The sequence below is a fragment of the Chlamydotis macqueenii genome, chromosome 1 (genome assembly GCF_036417535.1).
Source record: "Chlamydotis macqueenii isolate bChlMac1 chromosome 1, bChlMac1.mat, whole genome shotgun sequence".
NCBI classification, from domain to species: Eukaryota; Metazoa; Chordata; class Aves; order Otidiformes; family Otididae; genus Chlamydotis; species Chlamydotis macqueenii.
In genome coordinates, this window is record NC_141556.1 from 215016808 (window position 1) to 215038807 (window position 22000).

The 22000-nt window shown below is 57.4% G+C and overlaps 2 protein-coding genes across 6 annotated transcripts in view; both read right to left on the minus strand.

Moving 5' to 3' along the window:
• Window positions 1-265: 265 nt before the first annotated feature.
• On the minus strand, window positions 266-4469 carry CHRNA10 (cholinergic receptor nicotinic alpha 10 subunit). 2 transcript variants are annotated; one of them, XM_086739829.1, is made up of 6 exons: window positions 4379-4469; window positions 2854-2928; window positions 2470-2615; window positions 1939-2093; window positions 1042-1574; window positions 266-886 (listed from the first exon to the last, which is right to left on the minus strand). In XM_086739829.1, the coding sequence occupies exons 2-6, from the start codon at window positions 2912-2914 to the stop codon at window positions 402-404; spliced, it is 1380 nt and encodes a 459-aa protein (XP_086595955.1). In that variant the 5' UTR covers window positions 2915-2928; window positions 4379-4469; the 3' UTR covers window positions 266-401. The 2 variants fall into 2 exon arrangements, with proteins under 2 accessions (XP_086595955.1, XP_086595956.1); XM_086739830.1 differs by lacking the exon at window positions 2470-2615 and having other exon boundaries at window positions 4379-4463.
• Window positions 4470-5492: 1023 nt separating this feature from the next.
• The window catches only part of NUP98 (nucleoporin 98 and 96 precursor), a 37764-nt gene continuing 21256 nt past the window's right edge, over window positions 5493-22000 (minus strand). For 3 of the 4 annotated variants that reach the window (XM_086739812.1, XM_086739810.1, XM_086739811.1), the window contains 16 exons: window positions 21380-21518; window positions 20929-21106; window positions 20417-20581; window positions 16427-16603; window positions 15508-15661; window positions 13837-14257; window positions 12795-13024; window positions 12214-12483; window positions 11441-11598; window positions 11043-11186; window positions 9415-9557; window positions 8646-8867; window positions 7480-7721; window positions 7086-7240; window positions 6534-6645; window positions 5493-5954 (listed from right to left, as the gene is read on the minus strand). In XM_086739812.1, coding sequence (XP_086595938.1) covers window positions 5737-5954; window positions 6534-6645; window positions 7086-7240; window positions 7480-7721; window positions 8646-8867; window positions 9415-9557; window positions 11043-11186; window positions 11441-11598; window positions 12214-12483; window positions 12795-13024; window positions 13837-14257; window positions 15508-15661; window positions 16427-16603; window positions 20417-20581; window positions 20929-21106; window positions 21380-21518 — 3128 coding nt within the window. In that variant the 3' untranslated portion in view covers window positions 5493-5736. The remainder of the gene's footprint in view (window positions 5955-6533; window positions 6646-7085; window positions 7241-7479; window positions 7722-8645; window positions 8868-9414; window positions 9558-11042; window positions 11187-11440; window positions 11599-12213; window positions 12484-12794; window positions 13025-13836; window positions 14258-15507; window positions 15662-16426; window positions 16604-20416; window positions 20582-20928; window positions 21107-21379; window positions 21519-22000) is intronic. The other variant, XM_086739813.1, reaches the window with a different exon arrangement.

Genomic DNA, 22000 nt, shown 5'->3' on the forward strand with positions numbered 1-22000 from the left:
AGAAGCTGCCACCTTAGGCCCCCGTCACCAAACAAAACCACAACCCAGTGCCGCAGCCCTCCCCGGGGCAGCGAGGCCCTGGGACCCCCCAGCCCCCAGGCAGGAGAGGGAGGCCGCGTGCTCCGAGGTTTATTTCCCGTTTGTTGGATTTCTGGGGTGCAGGGTGCGGTGGAGGGAGGTGGGCGCGCGCCTTTGCGCAGCCATCCGTGGGGCTGGGACCTCTCAGCCCTTCAGCCCCGGCTGGGGCAGGGGTCCTGCTGTGGAGCTCCCACCCTGCAGCTCCGTGGGGGCCCGGGGGCCACTCAGGATGAGCCGCCCTCATGGGGTCCCTACAGCCACCGCCATCTTGGGGGGGGTCATGCGCAGGGGGGGGGCAGGGGGGCCGAGGGTCCGCAGGGCTGTCAGACGGCTTTGCCCAGCACCAGCACGCTCATGAGGAAGACCATGAGGAAGAAGACCCACATGAAGAAGCGATCCATCACCTTGGCCACTTTCTTCCACTCGCCGTTCCGGCGCTGGGCAGCTCGGTGCCGCCGGAAGCAGCCAGCGATGTAGTCGACGTTCCTCAGCAGGCCGTCGTGATGGCACAGGCAGCGGTCCCGGGGGCAGCCCCCCACCTCCGCCCCCATCTCCCCTTCCCTGGGGCTCCTCCCTGGCACGCCGGCGTCGCTCCTGCCTGCCCGCCTGCCCAGCGCCCGCCGGGGGCTCTTGCAGCTCTCGCCCACCTCGTAGACGCAGCAGAGCCGGGCCATGTGGTGCAGGATGAGGCGCCTGGCCCAGGCAGGCACGGGCCGGGCCCCTGGCCCGCAGTGGTGGACGTTCATGATGAAGATGGTCAGCGCGGTGGAGGCCGTGATCATCGTCATGGTGGCGATGTAGTACTTCCCTGTGTGGGACACGCGCGGTGATGCTGTGGCCAAGGGGCCAAGAGACCTGCGCCCCCCTCCCCACACAGCAGCCCCCCCAGCATGGGTGATGCCCATCACCCCAGCACAGACGCCCTGGTCCCACGGGAGGGCCCTGGGCACGCTGGAGGCTCACCGATGAGCGGGACGCTCTCGGAGGGCGGCATGCTCTCTGCCACCAGCAGCTGGAAGACAGTGAGGGCCAGCAGCACCGTCACCCCCAGCGAGACCTTCTCCCCCGAGTCAGCCGGCAGGTAGAAGCCAAGGGGCGCCAGGAAGGAGACCATGAGGCAGGGCAGGAGCAGGTTGAAGATGTAGAAGGAGGCGCGGCGGCGGAGGAGCAGCGTGTAGGTGATGTCAGGGTAGGGCTCGGAGCAGCAGCCGTAGGTGATGACGTTCCTCGTGGCCGGCATCCCCAGCACCTCCCACTCCACGTTCTCCACAAAGTCCGTCAGGTCCCCGGTCTCCAGGCGGTTGTGGAGGTCGATCTGGTTCCCGTTGTAGGTCCAGGAGCCGAAGGTGAGGCGGCACCGCTGCCCGTCGAAGGGGAAGTAGGAGACGTCCACCTTGCAGGAGCTCTTGGTGATGGCGGGTGAGTCCCACGTGATGTGCCCGTCGGAGCGCAGCACCACGTTGGTCTCCATCGAGCCACCGAAGCGGTCGTCGGCGCTGGGGGAGGGACGTCCGTGGAGCCAGGACGGCCCCAAGCCCCAAGCGGGGCAAGGGTCTGCGGGACTGGGGCCGAGCGCCTGCCCCCAGCGCCGCGTCCCCCCCCCCGCGTCACCCTGTCCCCCAAAGAGGGGGCTCGGTGCCCCGGCCACCCCCGCGGTGGCACGTCCGCACCGGCAAGTCAGTGCCGGCTCCCCCCGCGCCCCCCAGCCCCCTGTCACCCAGTTGTGGTGACTGTCTCCCTGCGCCACCCACACCGGGACCCCCCCAGCTCTCACCCCTCGCGCAGCCCCCCCCGCCCCAGCCTGAGCCCCCGTCCCGGCTCCGGGAGCAGCGCGGGGCGCGGGGGCGGCCCGGCACCCACTTGTTGTAGAGGATGATGTCGGGCCGCCAGACGTAGCTGCTGGGGACGCGGATGCTGTCGATGCCGTCGTAGGCGTCCTGGTCCCAGCTGAGGTGGGCGTCCCGCCAGGCCTGGCGCACCCACAGGTAGGAGGTCAGGACCTGGTTCCTCTCGTCCTGCCGGGGGGAGGCGGTGGGCTCAGCGGGCACCGGGGATGGACACGGTGCCGCCTGCCCCCCCCCGGGCCCCCAGCCCGGTGCCTCTTGCACGGGTCCGGAACTGCTTCCCAAGGGAGTTGTGCTGGGTTTGGGGGGGGGGGGGGGGAGGGTAGGGAGGTTTGAAGTTGTCCAAGCTCATCTGGGGGGGGCTGTGCTGGTTTAGGGAGCGCTGAGCCGTCTGGGGGCAGCTGAGTGGGTTTTGAGGGGCCTGGGCTGGTTTCGAGGGGTGGGCAGCAGCTGCGGGTCGAGCGGGGGGGGGCGCAGAGCCCCGCTGACGGGCGGCCAGGAGCGCGGCGGGTCGGGCCCGCTGTGGCCGGGCTGCGGGAGCGCTCACCATGTCGATGATTTGGGAGAGGGTGACCTGCAGCGTGACGTTCAGCGCCCGGTCCGTGTCCTCCGCGGGGCGCAGGGCGCTGGAGTAGTTGGCGAAGAGGTCGTGGAGCAGCTTGTAGGCGACCCTGCCCCGAGCCCCCCGGCAGCCTGCGGGGACCCACAGCGGGGCTGGGCTGCGGCCGGACCCCTCCCCGGGGGCGCCCAGGACCCGGCCGCAGGGACCCGCCGGCAGCTGAGCGAGGCGCCGGGACCCCCCAGCCCCCCGTCCCGCTGACCGCCGAGCCCCCCCCAGGGATTCCCACTGCTGCTCGTGGGAAAAGGGGAACCCTCTCCCCGCACCCGGCGCCGGGTGGGGGTCAGCGCCCCCCGCCCCCCCGCCGCTTACCCAGGGCCAGGAGGCAGCCGGCGAGGCAGAGGGCGACGAGCGGGCGAGCTGCGGGCTCCATCCTGCGCGCGGGTCCTGGGGGACACGGGGCGGGGGGGGAGCAGGCGGCGGGGTGACGTCAGGGCTGCGGGACGGCCCCCCCGGGACCGGCAGCCTCGTGGCGGGGTAACGGGGAGGCCCCGCCTGGGACCGGGCAGGGCGCCGGGACGGGGCGCGGGTGCAGCTCCGCTTTCGGGGCGAGCCCGGGTGCTGAGCCGCTGCCGGCAGCGCCGCGGTGCCCACCGGCTGCCCGGGCCCGGGCGAGGCTGCGCCCACCGGCACCCCGCGCCATCGCCGCCCACGGCGGGCAGCCCCCGGCTCTGCCCGGCAGCCCGGGGCCAGGCCCGTGGTGGCGGGGGCCACGCGGGGGGCTGCGGGGCGCAGGGACGAGGGGGCTCCTCGCTGCGCTCCGGGCCGGCAGCTCCGCGCGCTGGAACCCACCCGGTCGGGGCGGCCCCGGCCCGCGGGGCTGCAGCGGTGGGGGTCGCTCCCCGCAGTCCCGGCCCAGAGCGAAGCGGAGAAGGAAGGCCCGGGGCCGAAGGGAGACGTGTCCTCGCCCGCAGCCGGGCCCCGGCCGAGTTCGGGGCCTGAAGCCCCCCGGGGCCGGGGCAGCGGGCGGAGGGGGGAGCGGGGGCGGCGGCGGCGGAGCCCGGGGCACAGGGACCGCCTGTGCTCCGCTCTCCGTGATCGAGGAGGAGGGGGAAGATGGTTCCCGTCCGGTGAGAACGCAGTCCCCGGAGTTACGGGCTGTGAGCCAGGACACAAAGCGGCCCGTGGCAGAGGTCCCGGTCGCAGGGGTGCCGGAGCCGCCCCCCAGCCCCGGCCGACGCCGCTGCCCCGGCGCCTCGCTGGCAGCCGGCCCGTGCCGGTCCCCGGCGGCAGATGCCAGGCAGCGCGCCGCTCGGCTCAGGGCTGGGGGTTTTGTTTCCAGGCGGTGAATTATTCATCCCCCGCCCGACATCCCGGCCGCGCTCCTCCGCCGCCCGGGGCAGCCGCCCGGCAGCAGCCGGGGTGCGGAGGCAATTAGGATAATGGGGGAGGCGCGGCCGGACTGGCCCGGCTCCCCGCGCGGTGTCACGTTTACGGTGCGGCCGGGCCGCCGTCCCGCGGGGCCGGGAGACGCTGCTCGCTCGGCGCTTCGTGCCCGAGAGCTGGCACCGGCAGCGGCGCCCCCGGCCCCGGCGGATGAAGACGATCACGGTGGGCACCGGGCACCACCTCAGCTCGGGAGGCAGGCTTTGTGCCCAGCCGAGGGTGGATACCTAAATTTAACCCCTTTGGGGCGCGCACACGCGGTTTTCAGCCTGCAACGAGCCTGTTGCACGGGCAAACACCCCGCTCCGTTTGCCGTGCAGCTGGAGCCCGGCCCTTCCCTCCCCCTTTCCAGAAATCCCGCTCCCGGGCGAGGCCGTTTCCCTGCTCAGCGCCGTCCGGCCTCCTCCAGCCCCGCTCTCCGTCACAGCCCTGCGAAGGCTGCGATGCTCACCCGCCCGTCGCTCCCCTCACCCTCCTCAGGGACAGGGGTGACTTTTTCTGTACTCGAACCCGTCCCGCTTTCCTCCAAGGCTTCCGGATCGCCACGACCGTTCACGAGCGGCCCCGCAGCCCTCGGGCTGAAACGGAAATCTTCCTTAAAAAGCAAAGGAACCGGTGGGAATACTATAAACATTTTATTGTTTTCAAAAAGACAGGAAAATAATCTAGATCATTTATTTATAGTTTTTTTTTTTTAATAAAAACCTTTACACAATCCTCATGCATAAAGACCTTCGGTGAGCCACGCAGAGCAGCGCAGGGGGCTGGCGGGCGCCGGCGGGGAGCAGCGGGTGGCTGCGGCAGGAGGTGCTGCGGCAGTAACCCTGCCGGCGGAGCAGGCCCATCGACAGCTTTTGTTTTGTTTTGTTTTGTTTTTTCTTCTTCCAAAAATAGTCGGTTTCTAAACACAGGAGGAGTAAAGCCTGCACAGAGCAGAGCGCAGCACGGGCGGCGGGTGGCTTGCGGGACGCTGACGCTGGACGGCGGCTGCGCTCGACGTGACCCAGCTACACAGACACAGAGGGGAGGGCGCGCGAGGGGCGGCCGGGCGGCTCTGCTCCGGGGGCAGGTGGCCTCCGCGGCAGTTTGGCCATTTGCCCCCTCCCAGCAGAAGCCTGGAGTCCTGGAAGGGCTTTAGGGCACGCGGGACCCAGGAGTCGGCCGTCCTCGGCGGGCGGCGCGGCGCAGAGCGCCCCGTAAGGCACGAGCACGGGTGCCACCTCCCCTTCTCCTGGGGCAGGGACGTCGTTGGCTTTGCTTTCGGAGCGGGAGGAGGGAGAAACGAGAGAAACGACATGCTCACGGGTCTCCAACGTAACACGAGGGCGCAGGCAAAGACACTTCTGAACCGCAGTTTCTTCTCCCCCACCCGCCCCCCGAGCAAGCTTGGAACGTCAAGCCTCCGCCGTCAGTCCAGGCGCCAGCTGGCAGCCGTTTGCCTGCCCACGGAAAACTGTCCCAGAACTTGCTTCACCGTCCTCTGCGCCGCAGCGAAAGGAGGGAAAAGGATCTGCCAGACGAAGCCCACACCGTGCCCCCCTCCACAGGCACAACCTGCAGCCAGGTTCGGCAAAAGGTGCTTTATTGGGTCTGGGACAACGTCGTCTGGTGAGGGTGCCAGCCAGCCAGGTCCCGCCGGTCTCGATGCTGCCCCAGGTGACACGCGTTCCTGCGTCAGCCCAACAGACCACCGCCATTTCACACCTCTGCGGAAAACCCTGCGCGGCTGGAGAGGCCGTCCGCCCTCAGAGCAAGGGTAAGGGTCAACAAAGGGTAGAACTGTCCGTCTGCGGAAGGGACCGCGATCCCTCAGTGAGTCACCACCGTCAGCTCCTGCAGGTAGGACTGCGTGAGGCCGCGGAGCTCCTCCAAGGCGTAGTCCTCCGGCATCGGCAGCCGTCCCATGTGGGGGGCCAGCAGGCGAAGCGGGACGCGCTGCGTGTCCGGCGTCGGGTCGGAGACGGGCTCTGGGGCGTGCTGCAGGCTGAGGACCGCCCGCAGCAGGTTAGCGACGCGCTTGGCCATATCTGGAAAGAGCAGGAAGAGGCGTTTCCGCATGCTGCGCGCCACGCTCCGGCGCGGGAGCTGGCGCCCGAGCACTCGGAGCTGACCCTGCGGAGCGGGGAACCCGAGCAGCGATCCGGCAGGACGCTCTGGAGCAAAGGCACCTGGCCGGCTGGTGGAGCCGCGCCCTGGTGGGACCTGGCCTTTCTGGGCTCCGGCGGCGGATCTCCTCGCTCCACACACACCTTCTCCATCAGTTCAACAACAATTCAGCCTTGCTCCTTAGCCCCGTTTCCCGCGTGCGCGCTCGTGCTGTGCGGCACCGTAAAACCACGCGTGCACGCGACGCCTTGCCGCTCGCCAGGAGACGGCGCTAAGAGACGGGACACGGGATGCCACGTCAGCCGCCCACAGCTCCCGAAGGGAGGCCCAACGGCTGCGCGTACGGTGGCTGCTGGAGCGACAGGGCCCACCTCACCCTCCAGCGCCTCCTCCTCAGCCCGCGCATGGGGACGATGCGCCCGCAGCCCGGGCGCCAGCCCGTCTGGGCCAGTTGTAAACCGGCTTTCCCAGCGGGCTGCTGGCCGTCGATGTCACCGTACCCGACTGAGCCAGGCGGTCCTTGGCGGCGTGGCACTGGATCAGCTCTATCCTGTTGCACAGCGACGTCACTTTGGTGTGCAGCCACTCCAGCTCGTAGGTGGGACAGTCCAGCTGCAAGCACACGAGAGCCGCCCGCCCGGTCACCCAACGCCGGCGCCGCGCCCACGCTGCCCCCTCACCAACCCACGGCTACCCCACAGGGGGCACCGCGCCAAACCCTGCCTGCGGTCAGCAGCTGAACGGGGGGAAACGGGAGGCCCAGAGCCAAATTAGAGGGGACTGACACGCAGCCACCCCGCTCGCTGCTGCTTCTGCTCCTCCTCTCACTTGTCGCAGTGTCACGCTCCGCAGAGCACGTCTGCAGGGCAGCACCCGCATTTTGGACAGCATCGACCCCATCCGTACTTTTGGGGATGCAAACATTCTGTTTGGGAGCGGCTGCAGAGGTGGAACAGCGCTGACCGGCCGGTAAGAGGTTATTCTAAAAGCCAGGCTCTGCAGGAGCTTCCGAACGGCAGGGAAACCAAAACCCAGCTGGTTGTGTCTGTTACCTGTTGAATTCTGTCCAGCATCTCGATAACACGGATGTAATCCAGGTAGACCAGCCCTGCGTTCTCCCAGTCCTGGATGAGCGCACTACGCTCCGGAAGGGCAAGGTCCTCCAGGAATCCTTTCAGGTACTTGTAGTTCTCGTTAATGATGGCATCTGAAGGGAACACGCAGGTCAGTAACAGAGCAGAAGGGTTTACTGCGAGTCACCGACTGCTACGGCAGCTGACGGACTGCACTCCCAGTTGTGTAACTCTCTCCGGCCGCTCCCTGCGAACCCTGCTGCTAGGACCACGACCTGCCCCTTCCTGTTACTGAACCAGTGGCTTCTGTTCCCAGGGCACCCGCGCGCTCTTCAAAAGACAGAATGAAAACAAGTTAGGAGAGCAGGCTGACCTGAGGCTAAGTGCCTGACGACCAGCTTGTGACACTGGTTCCAGTGCCCGGCCTTGAACAGGAAGAGGGCTTCTTTGTGCTTGTCGCCCTCCATCCTGGCTCGAACCGCCTTTGCCTCATGAATCCACTCCGCGGGCACGCAGAGCCTCTGCGTTAGAAACGCCTCCTTGGCCCAGGACTCCGGCGTCTCGGAGAGGACGCAGTGCCGGTTTAAGAGTTCGCGCACTGCCTTCTCCCGGATGCTGGGGAGAGAGGAGAAGGCGTTACTCCGGCGAGCAATCCCTCGTACCGCTCCGTCAAAGATGCGCTCAGTAGAAGCGGCCGAGGCCTGACCGAGCAGCGGTGAGCTGCAGGATACCTCCTGGTGATGGCACCAGCGTAACAGAGAGCGAGAGTCGGCCTCGCCGGGCCCTGAACAGTCGGACACAGGATATCAAGCAAAGCTCTAAAATCAGCTGAATTACTTCAGTACAGGCTAACCACCAAAAACCATCGCCAGCGTTCTGTAACACCTTCAACGTTGTAAGCGTAGAACCACCCCAGAATGACGCAGGCCCCTGCAGGTAACACACGGGCTCTATTTGAGGTTACCGGCTGGAACCAAGCTCTGCTGCAAGGTACCGGTGGTGCCTGTAAACCTCAGCAGCAAGGGACGGCTTTGCAGAAAAGCGGTGCTATAACACGCTCAAGAGAGGTGTTTGTTAAGCAGGTGTTTTACAATGCAAGCAAAACGCATCCTGGCGATTCCCAAACTCTCCTCTCGAGCACCCGTGGCCCAAGGGAACCGTGCCAACATTTTGCGTTAGCGCTGCTTCCGGGACGGGTTCTCGCCCATCGTCAGCTCGCTGAGCCACAGCCCGGCTACACAGCCCTAGGACATCAAAGGGACTCCGCGATCGGCTTCCGTAGCACGGCTCAGGAGCTGCAGGCACCACAACACAACGCTATTAAACATCGCGCAAGGGTCTGACGAGGCAGAATTATTCACACCGCTCTCTAATCCCAGCACGCAGTTTTTACAAGGGCCATGAAGTTCTCCAGCTGCGCAGTTGCAGTTCAACGTGAGAAGCCGTGCTAATTACAGTATACGCAGCAGTCTCCAACACAGGCAGTGCATTCTTTTCAAGGTTAAAAAAAAATAAATTAAAAAAAAGTCTTCCACTCACTGCGTGTCAGGCTCGTGCAGCAGCACAAAGACAGCCCACTCCCAAAGCCCCTCGCTCTCCAGCTGGGCCGCGTAGCTCGCGTTCAGCACCCCCCAGCCCTGCCTGAAGAGATGGGTGTAGTGCAGGGCGCGGAGCACTTCCCACAGGTGCCAGCTGAGGCGATAGTCCAGAGGGTCCGACGTGACGCTCCTGGGATCCAGCAGCTGGTCGAGGTCGTAGTGCCTGCGGGGAAAGCATTTGCCACAGAAATAGCTACTGGTGTCCACATAGCCCCACCAGAAACCAGTGCTACTTGGTTCCTTCCCTTCACCCACTGCCAATTATTCTGTACGTGATTTACATGGGTGTGGGGTTCATTTTTTTTTTTTTTTAAGTAAAAAAGAAAGATAGGTGCAACTGTTCAAATCCTTTTTGCTCTTTTGACTCTGCATCAGACTGTCACAACCTTTCCTTTGCATGTGCTCCTCCTGCAGATTTCTCAGTGCCTTCAAAAAAGGCAACTACAGGGAAGCATGATTACTGCGCTCTTCAGACACAGAACACATGAAAAAAACCCCAGAAACGTGCTCCAAAGCTGAAGTTCCATCGTACGAGCACCAGCAGTGACAGCGTCACCACGTTCTGAGAGCGTACCAAGGCAGATTCCTGACGGCTGTCAGCGGTTCAGCAACCGCCAAAGCGGATTTCACAGCCCTGGTTCGGGAATTCAGGAAAGTCACTGGCCGATCAAGGTTCCTCTGAAGAGCTGCTGAGCTCTTTACCCACCTACCTGTCACTGTAGAGCTTTAACAGATGGAAACAGACGTCTCTCAGAGGTCTTCCTGCATTATCGTCCTCTTCAATTACACAGCCAGAACCTTCCAGGTAGGGAGGCAGAGGACAGCAGGCGTACTTCTCACCCTCGGGTGTGTTCTGGAGAAACAGTTCAACAGTCAGTTTAGAGACAGCACCCCGAACAAAGCTGCCCTCTGAATCCCACGCAGCGCAGCAGGCTCGCGCGCGCGCCTTCTGCGTCAAAGCACAAGGTGCGCTCGCTGCCCCGCAGCTAAAACTCACACAGCAACTATACTGACACGAGGCTGAACAGGAACACCCAGCCCCAAAATGCTCTGGCAGGACTCCCTTCATCTCGCACCGAGCTCTCAGAAGCCGCTGCGTGGAGGTACAGCCAGCTCTCACACACACCTGCACTCTGACTGATTTTAGAGCTGGAAAAACCTATGACTTGACGGACTGAAAGACGAGGCATCCCTGCAAGCTTCCTCTCCCTCCGTGATGAAGCAGAGCCTGGACAGCTCAGCAAGCGGCACCGAGCTCGTCCTGCGTCGACCAGACCAGTTTTAGAGGGCACTAACCAGACGAGTGTGTCTCACACCACCTAACCAGGGTCACCAAAGCCCTCCTGGCACTTTCAGTGCTGCCAAGAGCACTAGAGCTGGGTTTGGAAGAGCGCTCCACCTTGGTTTCCCGTTTTCCCTCCCACGTGCAGTCTGGGAAACGACTGTTTCCCACCTTTCTGTAGCCACCTCTCCTCCCCATCACCGGGCTGCGGTGAGAGCACCCCCACGTTCTACGCCAGCAGCGCTGTCTCAAGTTCAGGTGATGACAAAACTAAAACCCGGTGCTTTGAAGGGATGAACGCGCTGCACTGACAGCAAAGGTCACTGACTCTTCCTGCAGCATTAGGCGAGCAGCGATTACGAGTGCGCAGAGGCACGCAGATCAAGGGCTGAGCTACCTGTGGTTAAATCATTAAACACCTTCTCAACAGAACCCTTTGTGGTCCTGCACACAGCCCGACAGCTCTCCGGCAACAAACAAGGCTTTGCATAATGCATGCAGCCGCGCACCGCCTGCAGACAGCTTCCACGTCTGCCGCAGGACCAGCGCGCGGAGCAGGGCGTACGGGCTGGCAAAGGCTGTTTCAGATGTCAGGAGCGTGAATCGGCACATCAGGAGACCTGACTGGAACCTAGCTCACACGGCCTTCCTGCTGCTGGCCACCACCCGGCTTCCCGATTCCGTCCCGCTGTCAAACAACGGGAACACTCAATCCCTAGGAGACGTGCTCCAGACAGCTCACTACTGAGCACCCTAAGGAGCGGGTCCCGAGCTTCTCGCACGACTGGAATTACCAGCAGGTTCAGCCCCAGTACTTTATCCCCATTTCGGTGGGGAAGCTGGGGAAGGAATGTTCCCGTCAAAGGCAACTGCTGCAAAAACTCAGCATTAAAGCGGTGACGGAACGCGACGCTGTGACAACTGGAATAACGAACCCATCGCAATTCCGTACTCGGCACCTGCGCAGCGACACCTGACTGCCGGCAGAGGTCCGAGCGCAGTGGCAGACAGTGGCAGCGAGCAAGATCTCCGTTTACCCAGGCGTGGCCCACGTACCTGAAACGCTGACTCGTACACGGCAAGCGCCCTGGAAATAGAGGCTGTTGGGGGAAGCAGGTACCAGAGGTGGACAGCCACGCAGCGCTTCCAGTCCAGCAGTGAGCACACATTGACACTTATTCTCTCCGATAACTGCCACACCTGAAGACACAAATGGCTAAGTTTAGTCAAACTTACCTCACGACGGTCGGTACCTACCGGGCATGCAGCACTAAGAGGTTGCATTGGGGAAAAAAAACCAAAACAACAAAACAACAAAAAACCAACCCATCACCACCTTCTACTCCTGTCCTGCTGCGTGCCACACGTTACGGTTGAGCGCTACAGCTCAGACATCCTGCTGTCAGGAAGGGGGAGTCAAGTCAGTGACAAAAAAGCCCGGTAAGGGAACTTACAGGCTTTCCTGCCAGCAGGGCGAAGATGCGCAGTCTCTCCTCCTGGATGAAGCAGTCTGCCTGCAGCCGGTGCCAGTCCACCAGCTGCATGGTGAGGAGGTCCCGCACGGGCTGGCTGCCGGCCAGCTGGGAGAGGAGCAGCGCAAGCCTGTGGTCGCCTGGAGCGGGAGACAACAGCACATCAGGCAAATCCTCCCGCCTCCCGGGGCCACAGCTAGCCGTCTGTGAAGTGTGGGCACTCTGATCAGCCTACAGCTGCAAGATTTCTTATGAAATAAACCACTCCATAAACACCTCCCAGAACGGGGGCGTGCGTGAGAAGACAAAGGAATGGGAAGGACAGATTCCCCCCGCAAAGGAAGCAAATGAATGGAGAAGTTTCAAGATTTGAGTTGACATGAAAGACCAAATGAAACTAGCCTTTAGGCTCTGAAAACATAAGTTTTTAAAACAAATGCTTAATGCTTAAGAGAAGCTCAATTTAAAATAACAGTAGTTAAAAACACCTTTCAAAGGAGATGCTACGCAAAACACCAGTTCCGAATGCAATACCACACCACTTCCTAGCTGCAGGCCGGCCGAGGCCAGCCAGCGCAAAGAGCACCAGGTGCTCGCGCAGCAAGCGGACAGAGCAGCTCCCACCTCCACGGCTGTCCAGCGTGGGAGAGCTCTGTACCCAGAGCGGCCGGTTACTATCGGCTCTCAAAGTTTCCCTTCTCTATGCGCCTCCCTCCCTCCTCCCCCCAAAAAGCTGAGACATGCGAGCACCCTACCTGACTGCTGTGCCAGCCTGCAGGCTTCACCGATTCTCTTCCCAGTAAGGCAGCTGAACACAGCCTCTACGGGATTCCCGTGTCGGGACAGAGAGACCTCCTCCTCGATTCGCCCCGCAGCAGTCTCCGACAGCCAGCGAGAGAAGGCCTTCCTGCGCTCCAGGGCTAGGACGTACTCACTGGGTTCCTCCAAGCTGGCCTCCAGCTCCTTCAGGTTCCCCCAGATCGCTTCGCATAAAGTCCACGTCAAGCACCAGTGCTTCACAACAGCTGTCAGGACAGTTACCCAGTCAGCAGGAGTAACAGCGTACAGGAGAGTGTTTAGAGGGCTCGGGTAGGATTATGAGCATAACCTCACAGGAGATGTCAGAGGACATCCTGCTCTTACAAGTCAATGCAGGAAGTCAGCCAGCTCCCCAAACTGACCAACCACCTTTACGCTTTCGGAAACAACGCTGAGGTACAGGCAATTTTTCTGTTTTATTCCCATTTCACGGCTCTGATGCAACTGAAATTAATCTGAGCTGAACAGTTTTCCAGACTCACTATCACCACTGGGAAAAGAATGACTCCACACTCACCTTCTGTCACAGCAGGGTCCTCGGAGGCCCCCCTGACCCAGTCAGCGTAGTCGTGGATGGCAGAAACGCCCGGGTTGGGCGCTAGAAGGGGACAGCGTTCATCCATGTGGACGGTGCTGTGTTTCAGCTTTATCTCCAGAGGGATGAGATACAGCTGTTTGTCTCTGTCCAGCTTCCGCTGCTCTAAGCTCAGCTTCTCCACATGAACCTTGAAAGAGGATTCCGAGAGCCTGGAGGAAAAAAAGAAGACAAAACCACATAGCAACGTTCTGAATTGTCTTCCATGCAAGTGAACTGCAGCCACCAGGGAGCAGCTGCGCTGTGCAGCTCGTCCTCATTTTAAGACAAAGACAGTAAGGCATGGTCCAAGCTCAACAGCTAGGCGTGAAGAACCTGGTTACAGTCTGGGATGCAGAACCAGACTTTGACAAATAAACCTCGCTGAACTGGGTGCTTCCAGCACTCAGAAGGCCATCACCCCAGTGCATTTTGTGAGCACACCTCATTCTGCCAGCAAATCAGATAGGCTGGAGAACATCAACCGAACAAGCTTCTGTGAAGACTTACATGGTAGAACGCCTAGCTACACTCCAGGCAAGTTTAGGTGTGGAGTCACCCAGCCCAGGAAAGGTCTCTACGCTGCTTTATATACAAGCAGAACTGAAGGCATCTGAGAATTCAGAAGCTAAACAAGAAAATTCTTAGGAAATGCAGATCCTCAGGGAGAATCAACAGCAGGTTAAAGGCTCCCGGACAACAATTTTGAACTTTCTCTCTTTAACCTTTTGGTGGATGATGGTGCTGTTTACTTGTTAAAAAAATAACTCCGACTACAATATTCCAGGTCTTTGAGATACAGATTTTTGTCAAGTAGCAACCTGAAGGAATCTCCATAGCTAACGCGATCTTGCACCACTTCTGCACACCAGGACGAGTATGAAGCTGAATTTCAAAAAGGTACTGACCTACAATCAAGATTCTTTCCAATATGAAGAGAGTGTGTCAGAACCATACTGAGAGTGCTGCCAGAACTACTACTCACGATTTTGGAGCAATGGGAGTTGGCAGGAATCCGTACTCCACGGACTCACACTGAAGATCTTCCATTTCACTTGATGCACTCAACTGATCTCCACAGTTGACAAGTGTCCAGTTGGGTCCCCAACCAACACGAAACGAGCGCCCCATGAAGAGTGCCATGTCCATCAGCAGCTTCCCTTTTCCGTAGGTGACGGACTTTTCCAGAGGTACAAGCCCCTGCTGCCTGCGGACACCGACTGTCTTCATCTGTACCTCAGGGACTGATGGTGGCACAGAGAACGCAGACGCTAACGGAGAAGTCGCTGACCAAAGGGCAACAGAAGGGGGACTGCTCAAAGTCCTTGGTCCCTTGAAATCCTGCAGAGCTGCACTTGGTGGCTGGAAAAGCACGTTGGCAAATTTGGACTGCAGCAGGCCACCAACTAGAGGGAGGAAGGAAGAAGAAGGTTTAAGTGAACGGGGTCCTCGCTTTCCAGCGGGACACTGCTGATGTTTTAAAGGCGTTTCAGCTCGAGCAGCCAGCGAAAGCATTCGCCATGGTCTGTGATGGTAACGCACAGCTAAGCAGGGTTATTCCCAGTACTGGGAACCGCAGAACCCAGCCGGTTTGCACCACCCAGTGACGTTACACCAAGAGCAGTACACATACAGTCTCACCCCCAAATCCAGAGTTTCCAAAGAAGTCACGAATTTAGCAGATCTTGTCACAGTCAGGCCACTAGAACAGAAGCCGCTCACAGGGAAAGCAGACCGACTGCTGCCAACAGGAGCAGGGCCACAGCTGTCTCCACAGAACATCTCAGGTCCGCCCATTCACAATCACAGAAATTTAAAATCTAAATCAGGAAGCAACTCCATGCTTGTTATGAGAGGAATTACTCCTACGGAGATCACCAGTCAGCGGATGCACGGGGCGTAAACAGGAAGGTACTTGGTAGCAGAGGAGCTGCAGGGGTGCTCTCTGCGAGAAGCAGCCCTGGGCTGGACAGAGCTGAGCCCATCAGGGCAGTCTGTGCCACCTCTGAACCAAACCAGCAATGCCAGCGGTGCCCCTGAGAACTTAAAAAGGGCAGAAACTGCCACGCAGGCAGAAAAGGGAAAGCGCAAACAGCAGTGTGAGCAGCAGGTCAAGAGAAAGGGGAGGGGAAGAGGTGCTCCAGCACCCGAGCAGGTATTTTCCCTGCAGCCCTCAGGAGACGACTCACACTGGAGCAGGCAAAAAGCGTGAGGAAGCAGAGTGGCGGAGAGGAACCGCTGTGGACTGACTGCAGCTCCCTGCTCCCCACCCCTGCTGCCCCGCCGGCGTGGGGAGGAGTAGGGGAGTCAGCAATGAAGGAGGGAAGTTGGGTCTGGGAAACGGGGGGGCAGGGTAGCAAAGTGTTTTCTTTTCTCTTTGTTTTGCTGGTGACAGTAACTGATAAGCAGACTTGACTTGAGTAAAATTAATTTATTGCCAGTTAAAACAGGTTTGGGTAGCAAGAAAACCTCCCTGCTTTTATCTCACCCCATTTTTTACCCAATTTTCTCGCCCCATCCTGCTGAGGATGGGCAGCGAGAGCGTGGCTGGTGGGCTAACCCACCGCAGCACACCGTATTTCAGTCAGGGTCGGGCTTTGGCCTGTTAACGTGACAATTAAACTCTCCTTCACGCGGATGTGGTTTCTCACAATACCTGAGTATCTTTTCTGTCCCTGTGATTTTGAAATAGGGAGCCTCGGCGAGCAGATCTCTTGAGAAGTATCCATTTTGGCAGGCTGCTTCCCAGGACAGTGGTCCAGGATCAAATCCAGATCATCTTCATCAGCAAGCAAGGAGGCTTTCATGATCTAAAACGGTGACAATTCATGGCTGCGCGTCAGCAACCCCTCTCTCGGCAGCAGCTAGCTGATCTCATCAGCTCCCTTCCCAACCCAAAGAGCTCCCAGCTGTTGCACATGACCAACACACCCCTGGCACCAATATTTCAAGTAACAGCGAAGGCACACAGGTCAGCAGCACTGAGAGCAAGCCTGTCAGCTGACCATAAACTTTTACAAACTATCAGTTAAGTCAGTGGCACAGTACTCGTTGGGATGGCTGTGAAGCCCTAAAATAATCATGTTTTCTTAGATCTTCGCTCTATCTACTTGCTTTTCAGTAAGTAATAACTCCAGGACTATTCTTTCCTTACAAGCTAAAATCCCAGGCAGAAGCCCACAAGTGTGCAGGTACTATCCTTCCACCAAACAAATAAAAACACTCACACCAAAACCCAAATCAAGACCAGTTATCCCATTACCTTGTTTTCCTCACACTGGACCCAAGGCAGGCCTGCCTAGGTACTGTCTAGCTGCTCACATTGCCTACAGCTCAGGATTCTGAAACGGGAATTCTCGCTTTGGGGCGATTTTCATTTCTGCATCACGCTATCCATGCCATAGAGGTTTACCACAGAAACACAGAGGTCTCGCGCTCAAGTTTTAATGGCACTAGAGGCGTGCTGTAGTTCCTTCCACGCCGGTATACACACACACTCGGGGGAGCAAACCGAGAAGTGAGCGACAGCTATCGCCATGTCCTCTTTCAGAGAGGGGACGCCGTGAGGCACTCACCTGCAAGACGTGGGGGTTAATGCCCAGGGCTGACGCGATGTGGGTCGAAGCAGGCACTGCCTCCTGCTCTTCTAGCATGTTGTCTTCTGCAAGGGACTCCTGGGGAGGCTCCTGCGTGATGTCTGCCATATCGCTGTCCAGTTCCACAACCCGGCCCAGCTGCTCCACTTCGGGGGGCTGCGGACACAGGCAGAGGCCACGTCAGACAACGACAGACTGCAATGGTTTGCAGAGAGAGCGTTTAACAGTTTCACCAATCACCTGCAAGCGAAGCGCGGTACTCCCTTGCTTGGGTCAAGCCTCCGCATTAACTTTAGAGACGGATACATAACCTGTTCCCATTTCTTCAGCGTTGTAACGTACAGCGCAAGTTAAAGTGAAGGAGAAGTCACAGTTCAGTGATGTCCTCCTGCGGTTACCAAGTTCTGCCATTCCGTTGAAGAAACTATTCTGCTTTCATTTTTCATGTCACCAACAAACGGGAAGAGAGCATGCATCCCGCCTTCCCCCGCTTCTCCCTCAAAATGCTATCCCGCAAAGAAAAGGTTCTCGTGCCTCAGTTCAACCCGGGACGGTCCAGGTGACCGAGCAATGAGCTTAGCAGCAGTGATTCTCCAGCACGGCTGTGTGGTGTCACTGGTGGCCGATGAGCAGATGAGACACTGCAATACCTGCTTTGTTTCCCCAGCTGGGATGTAGTACAAGTTAAAAGTAGAGTTGATATTCCACAAAGAACTTAACAGAAGTTTTAGCTGGACAGGAACCCCTTCAAGATGGTGTAAGACTGGGTCACAAAGTACGTGTGCACACACGTATGAAATCCTTTTTTGTTAAAAAAAAATTTTAAACCAGGACACAACTGTCATTGGACTGGAAAGTGGTGGGGTCTCTCCAATGATATGCTACTTATCACTAGCACATTAACAGCTAAAAAGTTATATCTAACAGTTCTCTTCCCATCTGGAGCTGAACTTCTCATCTCTACTGCCAGTCCAAGGCAGGAGGAAGAATCAGACTTATGATTTTTCTGAAGGCAATCACGTGCATCACCTTTGTGATGAGCCTGAAGTGACCTCTACGCACCTTCAACTGCTTAAGACAACCTGGACTTGCACCCCAGCCGGAACGAACAACGAGCAGACACCAGAAATTAACTCTGACGCTGTCGGCACCTCGACTTCTGCCCAGCTTGCTGACCGTGGGGATGCAGTGAGACCCCGAGCCGGCACCAAACCGCAGAGTGTGACAGAGCCCTGCAAGCCATTCAGCTGTCTGGCAGCCCTGCTACCAGGACCTGTCTGACAGGACAGAAACCCCTGGAGAACACCGCTCACTGCTGATGGTGCAGCTAACAGGCCAGCCTGAAGAAGAACCTGGCCCAGCAGTAACCAGCCTGCGCCACGTTAGCTGACTGGCCTTCAGGTGGCTCCTGACGGGCTCCAACCCCAAACCTGGGCTCCAGAGCACTGGTTCTGCTCCAGTCTAACCACTCCTGTCGCTTGGACACGAGCGTCCTGTGAAAGATTCATCCTTCCAGCTCACTTGGTTTCCAGAAGGTACAGACCGCTGGAGCAACGCTCTGGAACAATGTTTATGAGTAAGGAAACCACGGCAGACAGCGCAGGGGAAATCGCGCTAGGGAGCTGAAGAGCACATTCAAACAGCTGCTTCCCAGCTCATTAGAATCAGCCAAGAAACGCGATGAAGGTGATCAGATGAGGCAGATAAAATGAGCCAGGGGGTCTGTAAAGATAGAACTCAATGGCAGACACGGAAGAGCCCTAGCCTGTGGTATCCGAGTATGCGAAACAGATTTACAAGTCAAAAATGTGGTTACAAACACAAAAGTTTTGCCGCTCCCTTCATTGTGCTTTAATGCAGCCAGGTCCCTGGTGTAACTATTTCCTGCGGCCATCGAAACATTAATAAATTCATTAACATTCAAGTCAGTGAGGGAAGAAAATACCCCCAAGTCTGGATCCTAAATGCTTCCAAGAGACCAAAGGACAATATTTTCAGACGCTCCACACACCAAGAGGCTGGCAAGTTTTTAAGCCATACTAGGAGTTTCTAAGAGGTTCGGGAAATGAAGCTAGATGTTTTCCCCTATTTTCAGAAACGAAAACCTTCGTTAATGGTATGCGAGTCAAAGAGGTTAATTAACCAGGACAAGTTTTTGCTAAGCACATTTGAATCTGTAAGACAGGCCTGAATAAATCACACGTATCCCCAGCACTCCCGACTGCTTAAAACATCAGCTCTGACCCCCTTAGCCCCAAGCAGCAGCAGGGAGGAAAATGGAAAGGCGGTACGCACAGGCAAGTCTGTCAGCCAGCCACGTGTCCCTCTCAAATAGAATGCAGACACTTCAGGAACGTACTTTACGAGAGCAGGGTGAACGAGCAGGTTTTAATTAGCCGGCGAGCCAGGAGGAGCCCTGAAGCAGCAGCTGTACACTACTCTGGGATTCTGTGACGCCAGGACCCGTACCAGAGGTGGCGGCTCACCTGCTCTGTCACTACAGCCGTGTGTTCTCAAAGAGCAGACTGCGCCGTTAGTGGCGAAGAGGACTCCCGCCGCGGGGATCCTGAAACGCACCAGCACGGGCTGTACTGAGGGGTCTGAACCGCTGCCACCAGACCTTTCGTTCTGCGCCCCCTAACCCGCACGGAGACCTACAGCAGCAGAGCGGGAGCGGCTCAGGCGTTTCTACAGAAGTTACAACTAGATCAGAGACTATTAAAGCAATTCCCAGTTGATTTAATGTTCTCCTACCACAAAAGCAAACAAATCGTTCTTTTGCACAAGCAGTGTCAAAGTGTGATTTCTTATGTCCCGTGTCCAGAAGGGCTCTGAAGTCAGCCAAAGCCAATGGCAAATGAAGAAAAATGCTGCTAGAATGTCTCCTGGTTCTGAAAGGACTAGGCTTAGTACAGAAAAACCCAAAAAGACAACAGGAAAATGCGTTCCACCTATTTGAGAGTACTGCCTCTTAAGTTGTTTTCCACGCTTTGACTTCAGAGCTGCAGAAATAAAACTGTCCTCCTCCGCTTCGCGGTGAGATGACACACCAACGCTGGCCAGGCGCCAAGCAGCGCCCTGCGCACGATGCATGCCTCAGTGAGCTGCAAGCTCAGAGATCGCCTTTCACTGCGCTCACAGATCACTGAAGGGTGAACCAGAGAGCCCTCTTACGCACCGCAACACCAGCCTCTCTGCGAGCCCCGTCCAGCTCCCGAAGAGCCCCCACTCAGCCTGCCTGCACACCCCAACTGCCTGGTTTTTCACCCGCAACGAAGCAGCTCCTAAGTCAATGACATTTGGAAAATGCAAGACTATCAGCTGCAATTAGACTAACCTTTAAAACCATGTAAAAAGGATTTTTAAAAATGAAATTACCGTTAGATCGTAAGAGGTTACGCTACCTTCCCTAAGTAAGACAGAGGCAAACCACTGAGGATGTTTTGCAGAGCTCTAGAAGCACTCACATCCATCCCAAATACATTTAAAAACCCAGCATGTAACCAGACTTAAAGTAATTTTTAATAAAAATAGAGCACATTCTTAAAATGTAAAGCATACAGTCTTGCATACTAAATGATGGCAAAGGCAAATTAATGCACAGTATCATTCTCAAAGCACCAGCACACGGCACTATAATTGTATAGCTTATAGCCAATATTCACAAAAAGAAGTTTTCTTCCCTAAGTGGTGCAAATAGGCCAGACTCAGGCTAGAGCAGAATCTGAACGCGAAACAAGAGTTTAAAGCCTTCCCATCCCCACGAATCCTAGTATGAAGTGTCAAGTGTCTTAATGAAAAAGAACACGCAAGCACTCATCGAGAGGTCAGAAGAGCTAACTGAGTTTGTGCAAGGTTTCGCTCTTCGGTTTGCAGGCTACTTGCTACTTCAACAATCCCTCCCCAGGCAGCATTTGTCCTTCACATTTCGTTTTATTAATTCCCTTCTAGTCACTGTCCTCCTTCTACCTGAGACGGAGGCGTTGGCTTGCCATTTAGGGTCATTTGCTGGGGCAGCAGGTGCCCTGGGGGTGGCGCAGGTGCAGTTTTTAACTTCTTTGTGTCCACTTTTGAAGGATGCTCTTCCTCCTCCTCATCCGAATCTTGCAAGCCATACTTGGAGAAGTGTGCCACCTGTGTGATGAGAGGGCAAACGTCATATCATGGGAGAGAGATTTCACACACCCACTTCTGAAAGGCCTGGACGATGAGCTGGCATTACTGCCCACCTCACGCAGCGGCCGGGACACCTGGAACAGATTCAGCGTTTGTACAGACCAAGAACAGCTGCTGTACGCAGTTCTGAAGCCAGAGAAGTTTGGATCAGCTTGGCGAGGGCCGTCTGCACTACAGCTGAAGGATTTGAGGCAGTTTACAGGAATTTAGCAAAGTTTTGGAATTTTAAGTTCTCAGGAGATTCTGACTTCAGCCTACTTCCAATACTCGTGTAAATCACTTTACAGCTAGAACAAAGACGTCACCTTGAACACCCAGGAGCCGGTCTCTGGGCGGTATTCCTTGAACCGAGCGCCCTGCTTCCGAGACACAGACTCCAGTCTGCCCTCGTAATTCATCTCTGCCAGTCGCTCAGGGCTCTTTATCAGGCAACGAGAGGTTTTATCCGTGGGCCAGACTCCATCCAAGGTGACTTCAGCTCGTCTGTTGAAGACAGACAGAAGGGTAAGAGACTACGGGGTTCTGGGGTGAAGCTATGTACACGCGCAGGAGCCGAGAACCGAGCTTGCAGGCTCAGACCAGCTTTTAACCCAACTTCTGGTTCAGAAACTGTCAGGTATCTAGCAACCACACAGCACTGCAGCCTGAACACACAGCTCGCTCGGACTTCTTGGCAGCTGCTGACAGTAGGCTGTCAGTATTACAAAAAACGTCCTGACTAGCCACTACCCCCACGCAGCCACATTTAACAGTTACCTGTTTAAGCCTTCACCGATCGGTGGTTTTCTTTCATCATCAGGGTAAACGATAACTTCTTTTCTACGGATATGTACAATGTCATCCAGATTTAGGTTAGTTAGATTTACTTCTCCTTCAAAGTAAATTGATCCATAGCCTGCAAAACAAACCGAAACGCCACGATTTGTCCATGAACAGCGGATGCCAGAGAACCTCCTCCTTTCCCTGCCGAACCCCTAGACCTGTCACGTCCCCAGAACAAAGCACAAGTGGCTCCTCCTTCCAGTGTGAAAATACTGACAATATGTTATCAACTTTTTTATAGCCAATCATTTAGCACAGAGAAGCTTTGTGTTACCACTTGGCTATTCATATTGCCAACACAAATACTAAGCGTGCCCTCAGCTTTACAACACATTTAGGAAAAGTATTTTAAAAATAGTATACAGCATGTGATTTTTTTAAAAATAAAAGCAGTAAAGAGTGCAGTTTGGGCTGAAGGCTCTTTGCTAGAGCTCAGTCAGCTCCAAAGCAGGCAGCAGCTAAGATGGAAGCGATGATGATCGGTTTTCCACCAATGCTCCAGCGGGTCTGGGATTTACGAACTTTATCCTGAAGGACAGCAAGCGTCTTAAAAGC

Excerpts from the sequence above, each read along its gene's own strand:
- CHRNA10 (XM_086739829.1), bottom strand. The coding sequence starts at position 2,914 with ATGGAGCCCGCAGCTCGCCCGCTCGTCGCCCTCTGCCTCGCCGGCTGC. Across the intron at positions 2,094-2,469 it reads TCTCCCAAATCATCGACATG|GACGAGAGGAACCAGGTCCT; the intron begins GTGAGCGCTCCC and ends TCCCCCCGGCAG. Across the intron at positions 1,575-1,938 it reads GACATCATCCTCTACAACAA|CGCCGACGACCGCTTCGGTG; the intron begins GTGGGTGCCGGG and ends TCCCTCCCCCAG.